General features: G+C 44.9%; 1 protein-coding gene across 2 annotated transcripts in view; it reads left to right on the forward strand.

Moving 5' to 3' along the window:
- Positions 1–18,536, forward strand: part of LOC106576002 (disintegrin and metalloproteinase domain-containing protein 22) — a 107,882-nt gene extending 89,346 nt beyond the window's left edge. The window contains exons 13-30 of one of the 2 annotated variants that reach the window (XM_045698510.1): positions 48–138; positions 254–305; positions 3,532–3,631; positions 3,823–3,894; positions 4,007–4,099; positions 5,405–5,536; positions 5,626–5,689; positions 5,818–5,923; positions 6,089–6,208; positions 7,754–7,922; positions 8,059–8,170; positions 9,296–9,386; positions 9,507–9,560; positions 9,750–9,950; positions 10,811–10,911; positions 11,000–11,066; positions 13,140–13,263; positions 14,528–18,536. In XM_045698510.1, coding sequence (XP_045554466.1) covers positions 48–138; positions 254–305; positions 3,532–3,631; positions 3,823–3,894; positions 4,007–4,099; positions 5,405–5,536; positions 5,626–5,689; positions 5,818–5,923; positions 6,089–6,208; positions 7,754–7,922; positions 8,059–8,170; positions 9,296–9,386; positions 9,507–9,560; positions 9,750–9,950; positions 10,811–10,911; positions 11,000–11,066; positions 13,140–13,263; positions 14,528–14,548 — 1,770 coding nt within the window. In that variant the 3' untranslated portion in view covers positions 14,549–18,536. The remainder of the gene's footprint in view (positions 1–47; positions 139–253; positions 306–3,531; positions 3,632–3,822; positions 3,895–4,006; positions 4,100–5,404; positions 5,537–5,625; positions 5,690–5,817; positions 5,924–6,088; positions 6,209–7,753; positions 7,923–8,058; positions 8,171–9,295; positions 9,387–9,506; positions 9,561–9,749; positions 9,951–10,810; positions 10,912–10,999; positions 11,067–13,139; positions 13,264–14,527) is intronic. The other variant, XM_045698520.1, reaches the window with a different exon arrangement.
- Positions 18,537–18,586: the final 50 nt, after the last annotated feature.

An 18,586-nucleotide genomic window follows, 5' to 3' on the forward strand; every position in this document is an offset into this window, starting at 1 on the left:
TCTCTATTCTGTCTCTTTCTTTCTTTTCTCCTCCCTTCCTCTGTCAGTATGGCAAGACAGATGAGATGGCTATAACCCTGGCCCAGTCTCTGGGACAAAACATTGGCATCTTCTCTGACAAGAAGAGGATCCTCAACGGTACAATCCTGTACACACACACACATACACACACACACCACACACACACTGGCCACACACACACTGGCCACACACACACTGGCCACACAGAGACATGTATGTTGTGTGTCCACAGGCGAGTGCAAGTGTGATGACCGTTGGTCTGGCTGCATCATGGATGATGTTGGGTAAGTTTCCTCTAAAGTACTTTGTTTCCCAAACAACCCGTCGCACACTGCCACGGCAACAGATCCCATCTCCCGCGGCAATGCCGACATTCCAAACGTGTGTTCCCTCTGTGCGCCTCTGTGTCGCTGTGATGTCATAGTGCGTTAGTCTCTTAGAGAAGAGGGTTGTCACTATCTGACCATGTTAGAAAGGATGGAAGTACTGCACTTTTAACCACTAACCCTAACTCACCATAACCTTACCCCTAACTTTCACCCTTAAACCTAACCCTCAACCTTAAACCTAACCCTAACCCTGAACCTAACCTTAACTCCGACTAAGAACTAATATCTCATATACTTATTCATAAGTTCTGATGATAATGCCCCCTTTGTCCATCTTAGCCTGGCCAGAAAGTGACTACCGAGAAACATAGTCAGTCTCACTTAGTTGGACATTTAGACAGAGGAGATCATCTGAATTAGGACAAATAATACATTCACAGTGATTATCTTGTTAGTGTTGACTCTCGGTTAACAATGTCTGGAGCATTAGAAAATACTTTAGACTGCGTTGTAGTTCAGGACATATTCCACTAGATGGCAGTAGAGGCTGTTGTTTACTCCAGACATCAATAACTTCAGGCACTGGACTGTTTGGCCAGGGATTCATATTAGTAATGCTATCTGTGAGTGATTGGTCATTTCCTGAACTGCCACGTGGAGTTCCACCAATCACATTCTATATTCTGAATAATATCTAAATGTAAATATGTTATACCTCTCTCAGTTAACTGTGGAGCTCTTGTACTGTCCTTGTCAGCCAAATGTTTACCGTTCATTGTGTGTTTCTGTGTGTACACGCTTGCTGCTTTGCAGCTTGTGTGTGTATCTATATGGATGCAACTGTGTGTGAGCGCTGTGTGTTTGTGTGTGTGTTAGTATGGAGGATGTGTGTCTTTACCCCTCTTCTTTAATACCTCTTGCGTTTCCCCTCAATCCCAAATGGGACAGCAGGTGAGCAGAAGCTTGGCTGTAACGCTGCTCGTGCAGTTTGAACCAATCGTCTGCCTGGAAGGGTTGTCAGTCATCTCAACCTTTCCCATTCCATCCAATAGCATTACGGCCTCTGTGGCTCGACGTCCCGCCGTAGCTTCGTCTTCTTCTTCAGATGATGATGATGCAGTGTAAAGAAATACAGCTCTGTGGTCTGATCTCAGCTGTATTTATTTATGTTCATTATGTACATATATTTTTCAGATTTATTTTCATATATATTTTCAGTTTTTGGCTGATGTCACTCGCTGAGCACTTTTGGAGCAACGGATTGTACTACAATTATACTCATAAGGGATCCCTTTTCCCCTTAAAGCTTTGACAATGAGCCCTACCCATCATGTCTTGTCCATCTAACCGATTGATACAGTCTGCAATGTCATTCCCGTACGAGACCAATATGATGTATCTCCATTAATACTGTACTCAACAGCACTGACCCCTCTTCGGATTCTATCATTGATATTGTTACCTGACTTTAGCAACCTCTCCGTGAGGTCAGCATGTCACATGTCAAAGGTCAGAAGTTATTGTTTACCCTTTCCCCAGCACATGGCTCTTACCCAGACTCCCTCTCTCTAAGCAGAGGTCAATGGTATTTCAGACACTCGTATTCAATGAGCAAGTATCAGTCACGCCCATTGATGGACTTTTTATTTTCTCTTCTCAGCGCCTGCATGTCTGTTCCTATGAACTAATACTGACCGTTTACTGTGTGGTGGTTCTCTCCTTCAAAAGGGTTGGGGTTCTATCTGGGTTCCTTAATTAGTGCGTGTGTGTGTGTGTGTGTGTGTGTGTGTGTGTGTGTGTGTGTGTGTGTGTGTGTGTGTGTGTGTGTGTGTGTGTGTGTGTGTGTGTGTGAGAACAATTGGGTTGTTATCCAGCCTGGGGGAGCCATAATGCACTGGATGAATGAGAGACTTGTGTTTGTATCACACTGGGTTCTGCTGTGTTAGGTTCTTCATTACTGAGGGTTTTACTATGTTGAGGCTATGTTGGGGCCACCGCCCCACAAATGGGAAATGTTCTTTATCAGTCATCATACACTATCCCCTCTTCATTTAGAGTGTTTAGCGAGAGAGAAGAAGAGAGCGAGAGAAACATAGAAATAAGTAAGGGAGGATTGATGTATATTGCCAGTGATTCATTGGAGGTCTCTCTCTCTCTCTATCCCTCTCTCTGTTATTGTGAGCCTTTGTTTGATTCCTAATCAGTATGACTCTCACTACTATTGTAAATGCTACAATAATCCACACTCAACTCAGCCCCTTGACGTCCACCATTTCCTTTCTCCGGGAATGCTCCTGTTGGGCCCAAGATTTGCTGCATTGTGTTTACAGCACTAGCTCCCATTAGCCACTCACTAGCATTACTACTCAAAGCGGATACATATTTGCTGTATAATTTAGCAACAGTGCTATGGGGAGACAGGACAATAGCATCTGAGGCTAAGCCCTGATTGCAGGAATGCAGAGCAGCAAGGGGTCAACACTAACAATGACAGACTAACAACAGAAAGACCCCTGATTGAGTGTCAATTGCTTACTAGCAAACCAGGTGCTATTGATTGCTTCAGGGCAAAGGTGGTCTCCAGAAATGTATTAATTTCAAGTCAATCAATTTCTGCAACAAAAGACACCTTTGTCCTTAAGCTATCAATGGGACCTGATTTCTGCCACCACACATAACTGATTGTGCATAGGTTATGATTCACAACCAGAAGCAACAACAAGGACAATAACAATAACAACAACAATAATGTGACAAATATTATTTCCTCTACACACCATCAGTCAATACTAATCTTGTATGCCAATGCCATACCACTACAATCCCTATTCTTTGACCCTGACTTTGACTGTGGTCATCAACAGATAAAAGGTGTGGGTGTGTTTGTGTTATTCTATAGATGGTGGGCTGTAAGGGATTGGATTGAGCTGAAATGGAACCAACTCTTAGAATCAGTCAGAAATGTTAGTCAGTCTGGTTGAACACGTTTTGTGGTGAATGTTTCCTTCCTGTTCATATACGGAAGTTTGTAAGTATATACCACACTACTGGCCTTCTCTCTGTTAGGACAAGGCTAAAGCAACACGAGTGGCACAGTGTGTCTCAGAGGGATGTGTGTTGTTGTTGACGTGCTGTAGTTGTTTCCAGTGTAACTGCGTGACTCTGTGGTTGTGTTGAACAGCTTCTACCTGCCCAAGAGGTTCTCCAACTGCAACGTAGAGGAGTACCACACCTTCCTCAACAGTGGTGGTGGAGCCTGTCTCTTCAACAAACCCCTAAAGGTACACACGCACAACACACACGCACAACACACACACACCCCTGGAGGGGATAATGAAGAAAATAACTTCAAAGCTTATAAAGCACTTTTCTTAAATTTCACCCAATGCACTTAGATAAACCTAACCACTCTCTTTCTCTCTCTCCTCTCTACTCTCTTTCACTCTCCCCCCCTCGCTTTCTGTGACTCCAGCTGGTTGACCCTCCAGAGTGTGGGAATGGTTTGGTGGAACCAGGGGAGGAGTGTGACTGTGGCAGCCCAGCGGTGAGTAGCTGAGAGTGGACAGACATCGGCCCTAGTCCTCTGGTCCTGGAGAATCTACAGGGAACCTTGATTCATAAGCGTTTGTTTATATGTGTTTGTGTTCCGTCACTAGGAGTGCGAGAGGGAGGGAGAGAAGTGCTGTCAGAAGTGTACACTCACACAAGGCTCAAAGTGTAGCGACGGACTCTGCTGTAACAACTGTCAGGTACAGGACACTATGCATTGTCACAACACGCATATATGCACATATGCATAATCAATCAATCAAATGTATTTATAAAGCCCTTTTTACATCAGCAAATGTCATGAAATGTTATACAGAAACCCAGCCTAAAACCCCAAACAGCAAGCAATGCAGTTGTAGAAGAACGGTGGCTTGGAAAAACTCCCTAGAAAGGCAGGAACCTAGAGAGGAACCAGGCTCTGAGGGGGTGCCAGTCCTCTTCTGGCTGTGCTGGGTGGAGAGGAACCAGGCTCTGAGGGGGTGCCAGTCCTCTTCTGGCTGTGCTGGGTGGAGAGGAACCAGGCTCTGAGGGGGTGCCAGTCCTCTTCTGGCTGTGCTGGGTGGAGAGGAACCAGGCTCTGAGGGGGTGCCAGTCCTCTTCTGGCTGTGCTGGGTGGAGAGGAACCAGGCTCTGAGGGGGTGCCAGTCCTCTTCTGGCTGTGCTGGGTGGAGAGGAACCAGGCTCTGAGGGGGTGCCAGTCCTCTTCTGGCTGTGCTGGGTGGAGAGGAACCAGGCTCTGAGGGGGTGCCAGTCCTCTTCTGGCTGTGCCAGGTGGAGAGGAACCAGGCTCTGAGGGGGTGCCACTCCTCTTCTGGCTGTGCCAGGTGGAGAGGAACCAGGCTCTGAGGGGGTGCCAGTCCTCTTCTGGCTGTACCCGGTGGAGAGGAACCAGGCTCTGAGGGGGTGCCAGGAACCAGGCTCTGAAGGGGTGCCAGTCCTCTTCTGGCTGTGCCGGGTGGAGAGGAACCAGGCTCTGAGGGGGTGCCAGGAACCAGGCTCTGAGGGGGTGCCAGTCCTCTTCTGGCTGTGCCGGGTGGAGAGGAACCAGGCTCTGAGGGGGTGCCAGGAACCAGGCTCTGAGGGGGTGCCAGGAACCAGGCTCTGAAGGGGTGCCAGGAACCAGGCTCTGAAGGGGTGCCAGTCCTCTTCTGGCTGTGCCGGGTGGAGAGGAACCAGGCTCTGAGGGGGTGCCAGGAACCAGGCTCTGAGGGGGTGCCAGGAACCAGGCTCTGAAGGGGTGCCAGTCCTCTTCTGGCTGTGCCGGGTGGAGAGGAACCAGGCTCTGAGGGGTGGCCAGTCCTCTTCTGGCTGTGCCGGATGGAGATTATAAGAGTGCATGGCCATTAAGACCAGATTGTTCTTCAAGATGTTTAAATGTTCATAGATGACCAGCAGGGTCAAATAATAATTACAGTGGTTAGTCTGTGCAACAGGTCAGTACCTCAGGAGTAAATGTCATACACCCACTGACATGCTTTGACCTGTGTTGTGTTGTGTGTGGGCAGATGGAGTTTATGGGCGTGGTGTGTAGGGAGGCAGTGAATGACTGTGATATTCCAGAGAACTGCACTGGTAACTCCAGCCAGTGTCCCCCGAACGTACACAAGATGGACGGCTACTCATGTGAAAAGGAACAGGTAAGAGATATGAAGAATAATCAGAGTGGACCAGTTGGTGTGTACAGGTGTGTGTTTGTGTTTGAAGTGTACCATTCCTCTGTGTCCAGGGTCGTTGCTTTAACGGGAGGTGCAAGACCAAAGACAGACAGTGCAAGTACCTGTGGGGAGAGAGTGAGTAACATAACTGTTTTTGATTCAATCACTGATGAAAAGGTTTTTATGTCAACCTCAATGACATTCAATGCAGGGTTATTTATGTAGGTTGTGACATCATCCCTGTTCATTGTTTGATTTTTCAGAGGCGACCGCTGCTGACAAGTTCTGTTATGAGAAGTTGAATATCGAGGGGACAGAGAAGGGGAACTGTGGGAAGGACAAAGACACATGGGTCCAATGCAACAAGCAGTAAGGACACTTGTTTGTGTCACAGTTCTGTTGTGCTTGAATACAATGACATGCCATCGCACTGTACTTTTATCCTTGAACATAACATGTGTCCAGCAAAGTTTAGGTAAGTAATGGAACCTGAACTTAGAGAGAAGGTTCATCACTACTTCCTGTGTGTTTCAGAGACGTGCATTGTGGGTACCTGCTATGTTCCAACATATCGCCGGCCCCCCGACTAGGAGAGTTGCAGGGGGGACTGACGTCCTTCTCTGTTGCACAGCACAGCGCCTCGCTGGACTGCAGGTATACACACACACACACACACACACACACACACACACACACACACACACACACACACACACACACACACACACACACACACACACACACACACACACACACACACACACCACTCAGCCCAGTGTGACTCAGTCAGAGGTCATCAGACTCTGATTCATTCAGCGCATTATGGTTCTCCTTGGGTTGCTAAGGAATTACAGTCCATTCATAGATATTTACACACGCTGATTGATAAAGCGACCTCCTTATATTGACGTCACTAAACACAATTGCTATTTAGCGGAACAAAATTCCTATTATGTGGACCCATTTATCTATAAATGTACTGTAATTATCATGAACACACAACACCACCAACCCACATATGCACCTTTAGTCAGACTCTCTCTGGGGATGCAATTTGTCTCAACTGATGATTGATTTATTTTATTTATTTAATTAATCATCTGACGATGCAGGCCTCCAGAGCACATACAGAATAATGCCTCTAGCTCTCTCTCTGATGATGCAGGCCTGCAGATCACATACAGAATAATGCCTCTAGCTCTCTCTCTGATGATGCAGGCCTCCAGAGCACATACAGAATAATGCCTCTAGCTCTCTCTCTGACGATGCAGGCCTCCAGAGCACATACAGAATAATGCCTCTAGCTCTCTCTCTGACGATGCAGGCCTCCAGAGCACATACAGAATAATGCCTCTAGCTCTCTCTCTGATGATGCAGGCCTCCAGAGCACATACAGAATAATGCCTCTAGCTCTCTCTCTGATGATGCAGGCCTCCAGAGCACATACAGAATAATGCCTCTAGCTCTCTCTCTGACGATGCAGGCCTCCAGAGCACATACAGAATAATGCCTCTAGCTCTCTCTCTGATGATGCAGGCCTCCAGAGCACATACAGAATAATGCCTCTAGCTCTCTCTCTGACGATGCAGGCCTCCAGAGCACATACAGAATAATGCCTCTAGCTCTCTCTCTGATGATGCAGGCCTCCAGAGCACATACAGAATAATGCCTCTAGCTCTCTCTCTGACGATGCAGGCCTCCAGAGCACATGCAGAATAATGCCTTTAGCTCTCTCTCTGATGATGCAGGCCTCCAGAGCACATACAGAATAATGCCTCTAGCTCTCTCTCTGACGATGCAGGCCTCCAGAGCACATACAGAATAATGCCTCTAGCTCTCTCTCTGACGATGCAGGCCTGCAGATCACATACAGAATAATGCCTCTAGCTCTCTCTCTGATGATGCAGGCCTGCAGATCACATACAGAATAATGCCTCTAGCTCTCTCTCTGATGATGCAGGCCTCCAGAGCACATACAGAATAATGCCTCTAGCTCTCTCTCTGATGATGCAGGCCTCCAGAGCACATACAGAATAATGCCTCTAGCTCTCTCTCTGATGATGCAGGCCTCCAGAGCACATACAGAATAATGCCTCTAGCTGTCTCTCTGTGAATTCAATTCTATACTTTTATGTCCCTGTGTAACTTCTATATGAATGGATCCTCTGTGACTGTGTTGTGTTGTGTGCTGTATGTCAGTGGGGGTCACGTGATGATAGACGGGGACAGTGACCTGGGCTATGTGGAGGATGGGACAGCCTGTGGGACAGAGAGGGTCTGCTTCAACCACAAGTGTCTGCCCCTTCAGGAGTTCAACTTCAGCACCTGCCCTGGAACCACCGAGAAGACCATCTGTTCTGGACACGGGGTACGGATACACACACACAAACGCACAAACACACACATGCATGCACACCCACTTTCTCTCTCCTCCAACCTTTCAGCTCCTAATAACATATTGTTTGGTGGGTGTGCCTGCATGCTTGTGTATGTGTGTGTTGCAGATTTGCAGTAACGAGCTGAAGTGTGTGTGTCACTTGGGTTGGACTGGAGACAATTGTAACTCTACGTCTCCTCTCAGCTACCTGGTGGTTGGACCCACCACCTCTGTATCAGGTACAAACAACTCCACACGTCTCCCTATCTCTCTCTCTAACTCTTTCCCTCTCCCCCTATTTACATAAGCTTATAAATGGCTCTCTCTTCCTATCTTTCTCTTCCTCTTGTTCTTCCCCTCTCCCTATCTCTCTCTCTCTCTCTCTCTTTCCCTCTCCCCCTATTTACATAAGCCCTGCTTATCAATGGCTCTCTCTTCCTCTTGTTCTTCCCCTCTCTCTCTCTCTGTCTCTCTGACTCGCTCTTGCTCTTTCCCTCACACTCTCTCTCCCATTCTCTCACTCTCTCGCTTCCTCTTGTTCTTCCCCTCTCTCTCTCTCTGTCTCTCTGACTCGCTCTTGCTCTTTCCCTCACACTCTCTCTCCCATTCTCTCACTCTCTCGCTTCCTCTTGCTATCTCTCTCACTCTCTCTAACTCTCTAACTCTTTCCCTCTCCTCCTATTTACACAAAGACTCTGTAAGAGGTTTTGGTTCGACATACGTATTTAAGCCTTTATTTTCATCATAAATCATTGGTTCATTCATTGTTTAGTTGAGTTATTTTGCATATAATCGTTATTGTTGGCCTTTCCGTTTGCATCAGTATCTGTTAAAAAAATCAACCAGGCACGTCTTTCTTTCTGTTTGTTGTTTATCTTCACACACATTCTTTGTCGACAGGCTCATGTCATTGATGGAGTGACGCTGAGGTCAGATCTGAGTTCCTCTTCATTGTGTTTGCCCCTTCTGTGATGTCACTTCCTCCTCTTTCTCCTCCTCTCACCCCTTCCCAGTCTCTCCAGCCTGTAGTCAGTCATGTTTCTGAATCCTTCTACGTTCTCCCTCAAAAACATACACATCAATGTTTGCAATCTGTTTCCTCCCCCCTCTTTCCTTTCAGATCTTTTCCCTCTGAGTGTGCTGTGTTTTAGTGTACTATTGAAGTGAGGTGTATCACTTGATCACTTCAAAGTGTGTTTCTCCTCCAGATTAACCTGGAAACAATTATAATACAGTTTGTTATTAAAGTGCTCTCTCTCTCTCTCTCTCTCTCTCTCTCTCTCTCTCTCTCTCTCTCTCTCTCTCTCTCTCTCTCTATCTCTCTCTCTCTCTCCCCTCTCTCTTTCTCTCTCCCCCCCTCTCAGGTATCACCAGTACTAACATCATCATCGGGGCCATCGCTGGCTCCATTCTGTTCCTGGCTCTCATCCTGGCCATCACCGCCTGGGGATACAAGTGAGTACAGCTGGACCTCAGCTCTAGACCTGGGATAACTGACTAGTTAGGATTAGGAACTGGTTTGGGATCCTGTCATTGGTCAGTGTGTCTGACGTGACTGTCCTTCTTCGCTAACAGGAGCTACAGACAGCGGTGCTACGTTGAGTCAGAGGTTCACAGAAGATTCTGCAGGTTTGTCATCCTTATTCTTTCCCATTTACATTTTTGTCATTTAGCAGCGCGACTTACAATTCCACATTTTCTATAACATTCATCAGTTGTTGATCTATTTATGTGTTGGTCAATTTGTTGATGTGTTTGTGAAATCACATCTATGTCAGGACAGTGTTCCGATGTCTAATGTTTGTTGGCGTTTCTCAGGCAAATGCCTCCGGGTGACTATGTGAAGAAACCCGGGGATGCAGACTCGTTCTACAGTGACCTGGCCCCTGGGGTCAGCACCAACTCAGGCTGTAGCTCCAAGAAGAGGTCTGGCTGTCTGTCTAACCTGCAGATATACACGCTCTCTTTCCCCCCCTCCATCGCCTCCATCTCACAAAACATCTCTCTGTTTGCATTCAGGTGTGACATCATCTCACTGCTCAATGCCATCGCAAACGTCTCTGTGTGTGTGTGTGTGTGTGTGTGTGTGTGTGTGTGTGTGTGTGTGTGTGTGTGTGTGTGTGTGTGTGTGTGTGTGTGTGTGTGTGTGTGTGTGTGTGTGTGTGTGTGTGGTGAGGGGGTTTCTTATTTTGTGTGTGTCGAGGGTATCTTGTCTTGTTCGCAATATGTGTAGTTGGTTGTGTAGTGTTGGTTGCAATATGCCTCTTTCTGCACATTCTTCTCATCACGTTGTCATGGTATCACTCCCTGTTGTCATGGTATCGCTCTCTGTCATCATGCTATCGTTCACCGTCGTCATGGTGTGGTAGTCTGTTCTCATGGAATGTAGCATCAGTCTCCTTCCTCTCCTCCTCCTACTTTGAGCTGTCTGTCCGTTCTCTACTGTAGACAAAGGAAAATAATATTATAATAATATTATACAGTCGTGCGTGCATACATTTTACGTATGGGTGGTCCCAGAAATCAAACCGACTAAACAGATGTTGTAAATCTGGGCTCCCAAGTGGCACAGCGGTCTAAGGCACTGCATCTCAGTGCTTGAGGCGTCACTACAGACACCCTGGTTTGATTCCAGGCTGTATCACAACCGACCGTGATTGGGAGTCCCATAGGGCGGAGCACAATTGGCCCAGCGTCGTCCGGGTTTGGCCGGTGTAGGCCGTCATTGTAAATAAGAATTTGTTCTTAACTGACTTGCCTAGTTAAATAAAGGCAAAAAAAAAAAATATGTAAGTCTGGGGATTAGGTTGTCAGTAATGATGATGGTGATGATAATGGTTATCACTGTTTCACAAGGAAATATAACTCTGTGTGTGAAGGTCTAACGGTCTGTCCCACTCGTGGAGCGAGCGAATCCCTGACGCCAAACACATCTCTGACATTTGTGAGAACGGACGACCCAGGAGCAACTCATGGCAAGGTAAATACACACACACACACACACACACACACACACAGAGTTATATTTCCCTGTGCTAACCGTGTATTACTGTGTCCTTCCTCTGTAGGAAATCTGAGTGGAAATCGCAAGAAGTCGAAAGGGAAGAAGTTCCGTCCTCGCTCCAACTCCACAGAGTAAGTCACCATGTTCCTGGATGGGCTTCCACATGGCTCAGGGATTGTATTTACACCTATCCAGTCACTATAGAAATCAGCTGAAATAGCAGCAAGCCAAGAGGTTCTGTATGGTGAAATAGCCTAATATAAATTGTGGGGTACTTGTAGAATGTGTGAATCCAGCATTTCCAGAACTTTATAAGAAAGTGTATTAATGAGTTACATTGACTATTACCAGATTTTGTTACCTCAGAGATGCCATGGTTCTAGAATGTTGTACTACACTGTTCTATAAAGATAAATGGCATTGTAGAGTGCATGTGGGGCTTAATGGCAGTCACTATGGCCATGCTTGAACGGACAAAGCTGTTTGTTTTTATCTAGGGGTTAGTGTTATGGGTGAGGGTAAAGGTTAAATGTTAAGGTCAGGGCTATTGCTTATAAAGATGACATTTGTGAAACCATACTTCTGTCCTTTCTAGCATGGCCACTCAAAAACAACTGCACACGCTCCCCGTGAATGAACACAATTAACGCCTTGTTGACCTTTCAGCCTTGTTGATATCCCAGCCTGTTGTTTGTTTGTTTGTTTGTTTGTTTGTTTGTTTCTTGGTTTTGGCACCTGAGGTCATTTGCAGAGCAACTGTTCTTGTTTGAAAGCATGGGAGTGAATGAGGAGAATTTAACTGCTTGGACCGATTTGTGACACCTGGCCAAAATGCAAATGACCATCTTACTAAAACACACATTCATCTAGTCATCTTGTCTTCCACTCACTTGCATCTTGGTGGTGTGTGTTCAGAATGTCTTTGGTCTGCTCTGCTCTCCTAAAATATCTCCTCTTCCTCCCTCGTCCTCTTTCTCCTTCTTCCTCATCTCCATCCTCCTCCCTCTCATCCTCTTTTTCCTTCTGTTTCCTCTTCTCCTTTCCTCCTCCCTTCTCGGTGTGTCTATCAATCCCCACTCCTCAGGTATTTAACCCCTCGCTTCCAAACAGAGCATTATGATGTAACTAAGTGGGTAGAAGATGTGAATAAAAACACTGAAGGACCCTACCTTAGGTATTACCTCAGATCATCTCCTATTCCTCAACAACCCCCACCCCCCTCTTTTAACTCCCCTTTGGCTTGGTCCATTGATTTGGGTTCAATTTGGCCAGGGGAGGTAGGGAAGGGTTATACCAGTGGTTCCCAATGGGGGTCAGTTCCTTTTATCACAGATAAAGAGCAGATTGATTGGTAGTTCTGGTGGTGATGTTAGAGCTTTGATTGACAGCTCTTGGTCCTCTTGTGTCTTTGGACTCCCATGAATCATTGCTTTTAGCGTACGATGGTTCCATCTAGGATGTAGGATGGTTGGATGTATCAATAGCTGCTGAACTTTTACAACAGTTTTACATTTTGTTGAGTATTGAGTAACATAATTGTTTTGTTTTATTTGTAATGACACCAAAAAGGAAGTCATTAGAAATAATCTCTATTACTAGTCTATTTCTTTATTTCCCTCCGTTGCTCTTGCCATCTTCTCTCTCTTTATCTCTGCATGTTCAGTGTTGTGTTTGCTCTGATGTCATCATTGTGCTACACACATGTCTGAGTCCCCTACTGAGTGTCTCTGTGCTCACCGACCTGGTCGGTTCACATTTACCCACCATGACACCATCTCCACTACACCTTCTGGTCCTGGACCAGCCCAGATACGCTCCAACACAGGCACAGGTCTAGTCAAATGAACTGTACTCAGTGGGTGACTGACTGACCTGCCCACTCCCACTCCAGCCACAGCACAGCTGGCCCTGTTGCATTGCTGATGATGGTGCAGCGGTTGATGTCATAGGCAGGTCGATGAGAGGTAGAGGTGACTGTTCCCAGACCAGGCCTGTTCAGGCTGGTCTACTCTGGCACAGGCAGATGCTTCCCCTAACCACAGCTCTAGGGTCAAATTATCGTACCCCCAATCTGAACCTTAACCGTTAGGGTCATGAAAAAATGTCTGCCTCTGTGTTTAGGGGCAACTTCTGCCTGTTCCGGGCAGATCAGTAAGAATGATGATGTCACCGTCTATAGTGAGGTAATTTCCTGTCTCTTTCAGGACGCTCTCCCCGGCGAAGTCGCCCACCTCCTCCACGGGGTCCATTGCGTCCAGCCGGAGGTACCCTTACCCCATGCCCCCCCTCCCCGACGACCAGAGGAAGGCCAACAGGCAGAGTGCCAGGGTAAACTACTATAACAACACAGTACATAGCACATACTGCACATAACATCTCATATGTAACATATACTGCACATAACATCTCATACGTAACATATACTGTACATAACATCTGATACGTTACATATACTGTACATAACATCTCATACGTAACATATACTGTACATAACATCTGATACGTTACATATACTGTACATAACATCTCATACGTAACATATACTGTACATAACATCTGATACGTTACATATACTGTACATAACATCTCATACGTAACATATACTGCACATAACATCTCATACGTAACATATACTGTACATAACGTCTCATACGTAACATATACTGTACATAACATCTGATACGTTACATATACTGTACATAACGTCTCATACGTAACATATACTGCACATAACATCTCATACGTAACATATACTGTACATAACGTCTCATACGTAACATATACTGCACATAACATCTCATACGTAACATATACTGTACATAACATCTCATACGTAACATACTGTACATAACATCTCATACGTAATATATACTGTACATAACGTCTCATACGTAATATATACTGTACATAACGTCTCATACGTAACATATACTGCACATAACATCTCATACGTAACATACTGTACATAACATCTCATACGTAACATACTGTACATAACATCTCATACGTAACATATACTGTACATAACGTCTCATACGTTACATATACTGTACATAACATCTCATACGTAACATACTGTACATAACGTCTCATACGTAACATATACTGTACATAACATCTCATACGTAACATATACTGTACATAACATCTCATACGTAACATACTGTACATAACGTCTCATACGTAACATATACTGTACATAACATCTCATACGTAACATATACTGTACATAACGTCTCATACGTAACATACTGTACATAACATCTCATACGTAACATATACTGTACATAACGTCTCATACGTAACACATACTCTACATAACATCTCATACGTAACATACTGTACATAACGTCTCATACGTAATATATACTGTACATAACGTCTCATACGTAACATATACTGTACATAACATCTCATACGTAACATACTATACATAACATCTCATACGTAACATAAAGGTAAATACAGTAGTAGTTCATGACGTGTGTACTATAAATACCCCTATTGCATTGTGGGGTTAACTACAGTTAAGGTACTGAAGCCATTATCTAATTATAGTCTTTGTCTCTTCATCTCGTTTCTCTCCCTGCAGCTGTGGGAGACTTCAATATAACACTCCTGTTATCTACTCTGCAAAACTACTTAAGAACTACATTTTCGTCCACTTTTCTATGAATTCAAAAATACAAAGCAAAACAAAATTGAAACAAAATGACGAAAAATGTGAGCGGAAAAGAGAAGCGGAGGAAGATGAAGAGGAGGGTGTGAGAGTGTGTGAGAATGTGTGCGAGGTCCGTCAGACCTGACCTGCTCAGTAGGGGACGCTACAGGGGCCAGCTGTCATTCCTACACTGACAAGCCAAGACAGAACGAGGCAAGACAAGATCCCTTTCAGATCGAGATCCACCAGAGATCAGCCCTTCACTCATTGGTGAGGAAAAAGCAAAGCTGTTGTGATGGTAACGGTGCAAACAGAGAGGAGAGGCCTCGTTGGGATGTCTCCCCCACTCCCAACACCCCAACATCCCCCCAGCTTCCACCACACTCTTCTAGCTCCTCCCTCAAACTGTCCCATCTTACCTTACTCACCTCTCCCCCCAACCTCCCTCTAGCCCTGCCCCCATGTAAACTCTCTCCTCTGATTGGTGCTCCTCTCTGTTGAGGGGTGCGGACAGCTATCATATCGGCAGATTTCTTTACCATTTTGAAGCACGCTGTTAAATTACTGTAGAAAACTCCAACACTGTATGCATGAGAACCCCCTGTTAATCAACTCTTCCTAGTGTCATAAAGAAGAAGAAGTCTGGGACGGACAGCATGTGGGGGATGGTGATGTCATACGTACTCTAGGCCTTTAAGCTTTCTTTACATTATAGGCTTCTTCTATCTCTGTGATCAGCGACTCATTATGTACTGTATCACAGATTATACTAGCCAACTGCCCCTGACATGGACCCTAGACCCTAGCCACTCCCTGTTCTCTTTCTTTCGCCCTGTCAGGTTTTCCTGAAGGATTTGGTTATCGTTGTAAATATGTACAGCTTAAAGGCAGAGTAATCTGTGCTTTTCTTTTTTACTTTCTGAGAGGTGAAAGATGAAGGGATGCTCCCCCTCTTCTCTACTCCTCCTGCTGTGGTTCGTGTTATAGACAGACGGGTTCTCCGTAGGTCTTTGTAGAGACCCCGTACTTGTTTTTCCTGTCTGTTTCTCTCTTTTCATTTCTGGCTGAACTCTCTCTCTTCTCTCTCGTGTGGCTGTGTGAACACTCCAGCTTTCTTTTTCTTCCACAGCAGAATGTACAGTGTTCTATATTTCCCCTTTGTGTCATCCCTTTCTCTGAGTAATGGACACTGTCACAGCCCGTCATAATTAAGACAGTAAACTTAAGAATGTCATTGATTTATAACATTAACTGAGCATTTTATCCATTTGGATATTGATAATGATGAATATGATTTGAACTAAGATAGTCCCATGAGCCCTTCCTCGCTACAGAGGGGAGAGAACAAGTGTTTTTTGTAGTTTTAGATGTGATATAAATGTTCATTTGGCCATGGTGGTTTAGAGAAGTTGGAGAAATGTCCTGTGACTATAATCATTCCACACTATGGTCTGTATGTACAGCAGGGACAGACTGGCCATCTGGCATTTTGGGCAAATGCAAGATGGGCTGGTCTATTTTTAACACAGTGGGCCTGTCTTACTTGTTTTTTGGGGGGGCAAAATGATAATTATCTTGCTAATAATGGGGGCCTCGAGGAAAGAAATGGGCCGTTGTGTTTAAAATGCCAGAGCCGATTTCTGGTCCCAGTCCGCCCCTGGTGTACAGTGTGAGAACAGACATAACAGATAGATACAACTGGAACCGACAACCCACTGAGATCCAACTGGACGATGTGGGAATAACAATGTGGAAACTGAACATTGTGTCAGATGAACTTGGATTTGGGATTTGTTTGGATAAAATGATTAAAATCTGCATTTTTGCTTTTGTTTTGTTTCCTACTGTAAGTTTGCCCTGCTGTCTGTAAATGATGAAGCGTCCTGTACAGTGCTTGCTGTTTGAGATGTATAAGACCAACAGAATGACAATGGATCTACTAGCTAGCACACTATCGCTGTTCTCTAGTAATCTGTCTGTGAGGCTGTAATATGAAATAAGCATGTCATTGAAATACTTTTTCCTTGATTGCCAATTGCTGTTATCTTCTTGGAATTTCATACCATAAACCCCATTCCAGTAGTGAACAGGTTTTCAACATAATCAACCAGGTCTCAAACATTTTCATGAATGGCCCGAGGAATCTAGTGGCTTAAGATTCAGGTTCTTACCTACTCAAGAGTAGGATAAAGTGTTCTTAGTTACTGATCCAAGGTCAGTTTTGTATCTTACCCCCCTGATGGTAAATGTTGTGAATTGGGGAGTGGAAAGCTGATCTTAGATCTGTGGCTAAAGGGAAACTTATTTGTACAGAAGTCACAACCCCCATCCTGTAGTTACTGTACTGTCCATATCAGTTAGGCCTGCTGTATGTTAACTGCGTATGCTTAAGTTTAAGATGTGGGCACTGATCGTTTTGATTTTCTACTGTATGCACTATGACTGCATAGATATTAAGATCACCACAATATCACATTAATATTGCTACTGTATGACAAGTCTCAAGTATTCTTTTTTTACTCTTAAGTACCTTTATATGTTCTCTTCTCAGTGTTGTGTACAGCTGTTATTCAGACAGACCAACTGCATTATTGTTCTTCTGTGCGTTGAGTGGAATGGAGATATGATGCGGCCACATTCGTTTTTTAAAGCACACACTCCTCTCGGACCGCTCTGGCATGTGAAGATCTATACGTGTCTTCTATGGTATGAGGATGGGACGCAGCTATGGCAACATGGGGTGCATTATGCTATAGAGATCTGTGCAGGCGAGCTCATGTTGACTAAAGCTCTCGTCACTCGTCTTATTTCAATTACGATATGATTGGCTGGTGCTTAGTAACTTGAGTTTTGACCAAGGATTCCCTAGGCCGTGGTAATATGAAAATAAAGGATCATACTTCTCAAGCAATATTTTAAATATCATACTGTCTTAATTCTGACATCTATGATAATTTACCTGCAGGTCATAGGATTGAGGTATATTAGACGTTAGGATGGTGGCAGGTGGAACCTGTCCAGGTAACAAGATGTAACTTGTCTGATGTGTGTTATCTGTATTAGTGGCTTGACTGACGTAACCCAACCGGACCGCACAGAGAAACGTCCAAACGTATGGACAGATTCTTGAATGTATCAATACAACCAAGCACCAACCACCCAGCCGTAGCCTGTGGAGAAGTAGGTTATATCAGGCCTCTGAACGCACCATGCAGTCTACTGAAAAGTAGGTTATATCAGGCCTCTGCATGCACCATGCAGTCTACTGAAAAGTAGGTTATATCAGGCCTCTGAACGCACCATGCAGTCTACTGAAAAGTAGGTTATATCAGGCCTCTGAACACACCATGCAGTCTACTGAAAAGTAGGTTATATCAGGCCTCTGAACGCACCATGCAGTCTACTGAAAAGTAGGTTATATCAGGCCTCTGAACGCACCATGCAGTCTACTGAAAAGTAGGTTATATCAGGCCTCTGAACGCACCATGCAGTCTACTGAAAAGTAGGTTATATCAGGCCTCTGAACGCACCATGCAGTCTACTGAAAAGTAGGTTATATCAGGCCTCTGAACGCACCATGCAGTCTACTGAAAAGTAGGTTATATCAGGCCTCTGCATGCACCATGCAGTCTACTGAAAAGTAGGTTATATCAGGCCTCTGCATGCACCATGCAGTCTACTGAAAAGTAGGTTATATCAGGCCTCTGCATGCACCATGCAGTCTACTGAAAAGTAGGTTATATCAGGCCTCTGAACGCACCATGCAGTCTACTGAAAAGTAGGTTATATCAGGCCTCTGCATGCACCATGCAGTCCCATCCTGCTGCAGTATGCTCCTACTGCGACCTACAAAATCTATATACATTGGGTTCCCAAATGTTTGACACACTGCATAAAGATGAGCAATAATGACTGTAAAATAAATAATTCAAATACTGAACTAAATTGTATGTAACAAAACAATAAAGGGAAATTATATTATTTGATAAT

This window comes from Salmo salar, chromosome ssa02 (genome assembly GCF_905237065.1).
Source record: "Salmo salar chromosome ssa02, Ssal_v3.1, whole genome shotgun sequence".
Taxonomy (NCBI): domain Eukaryota; kingdom Metazoa; phylum Chordata; class Actinopteri; order Salmoniformes; family Salmonidae; genus Salmo; species Salmo salar.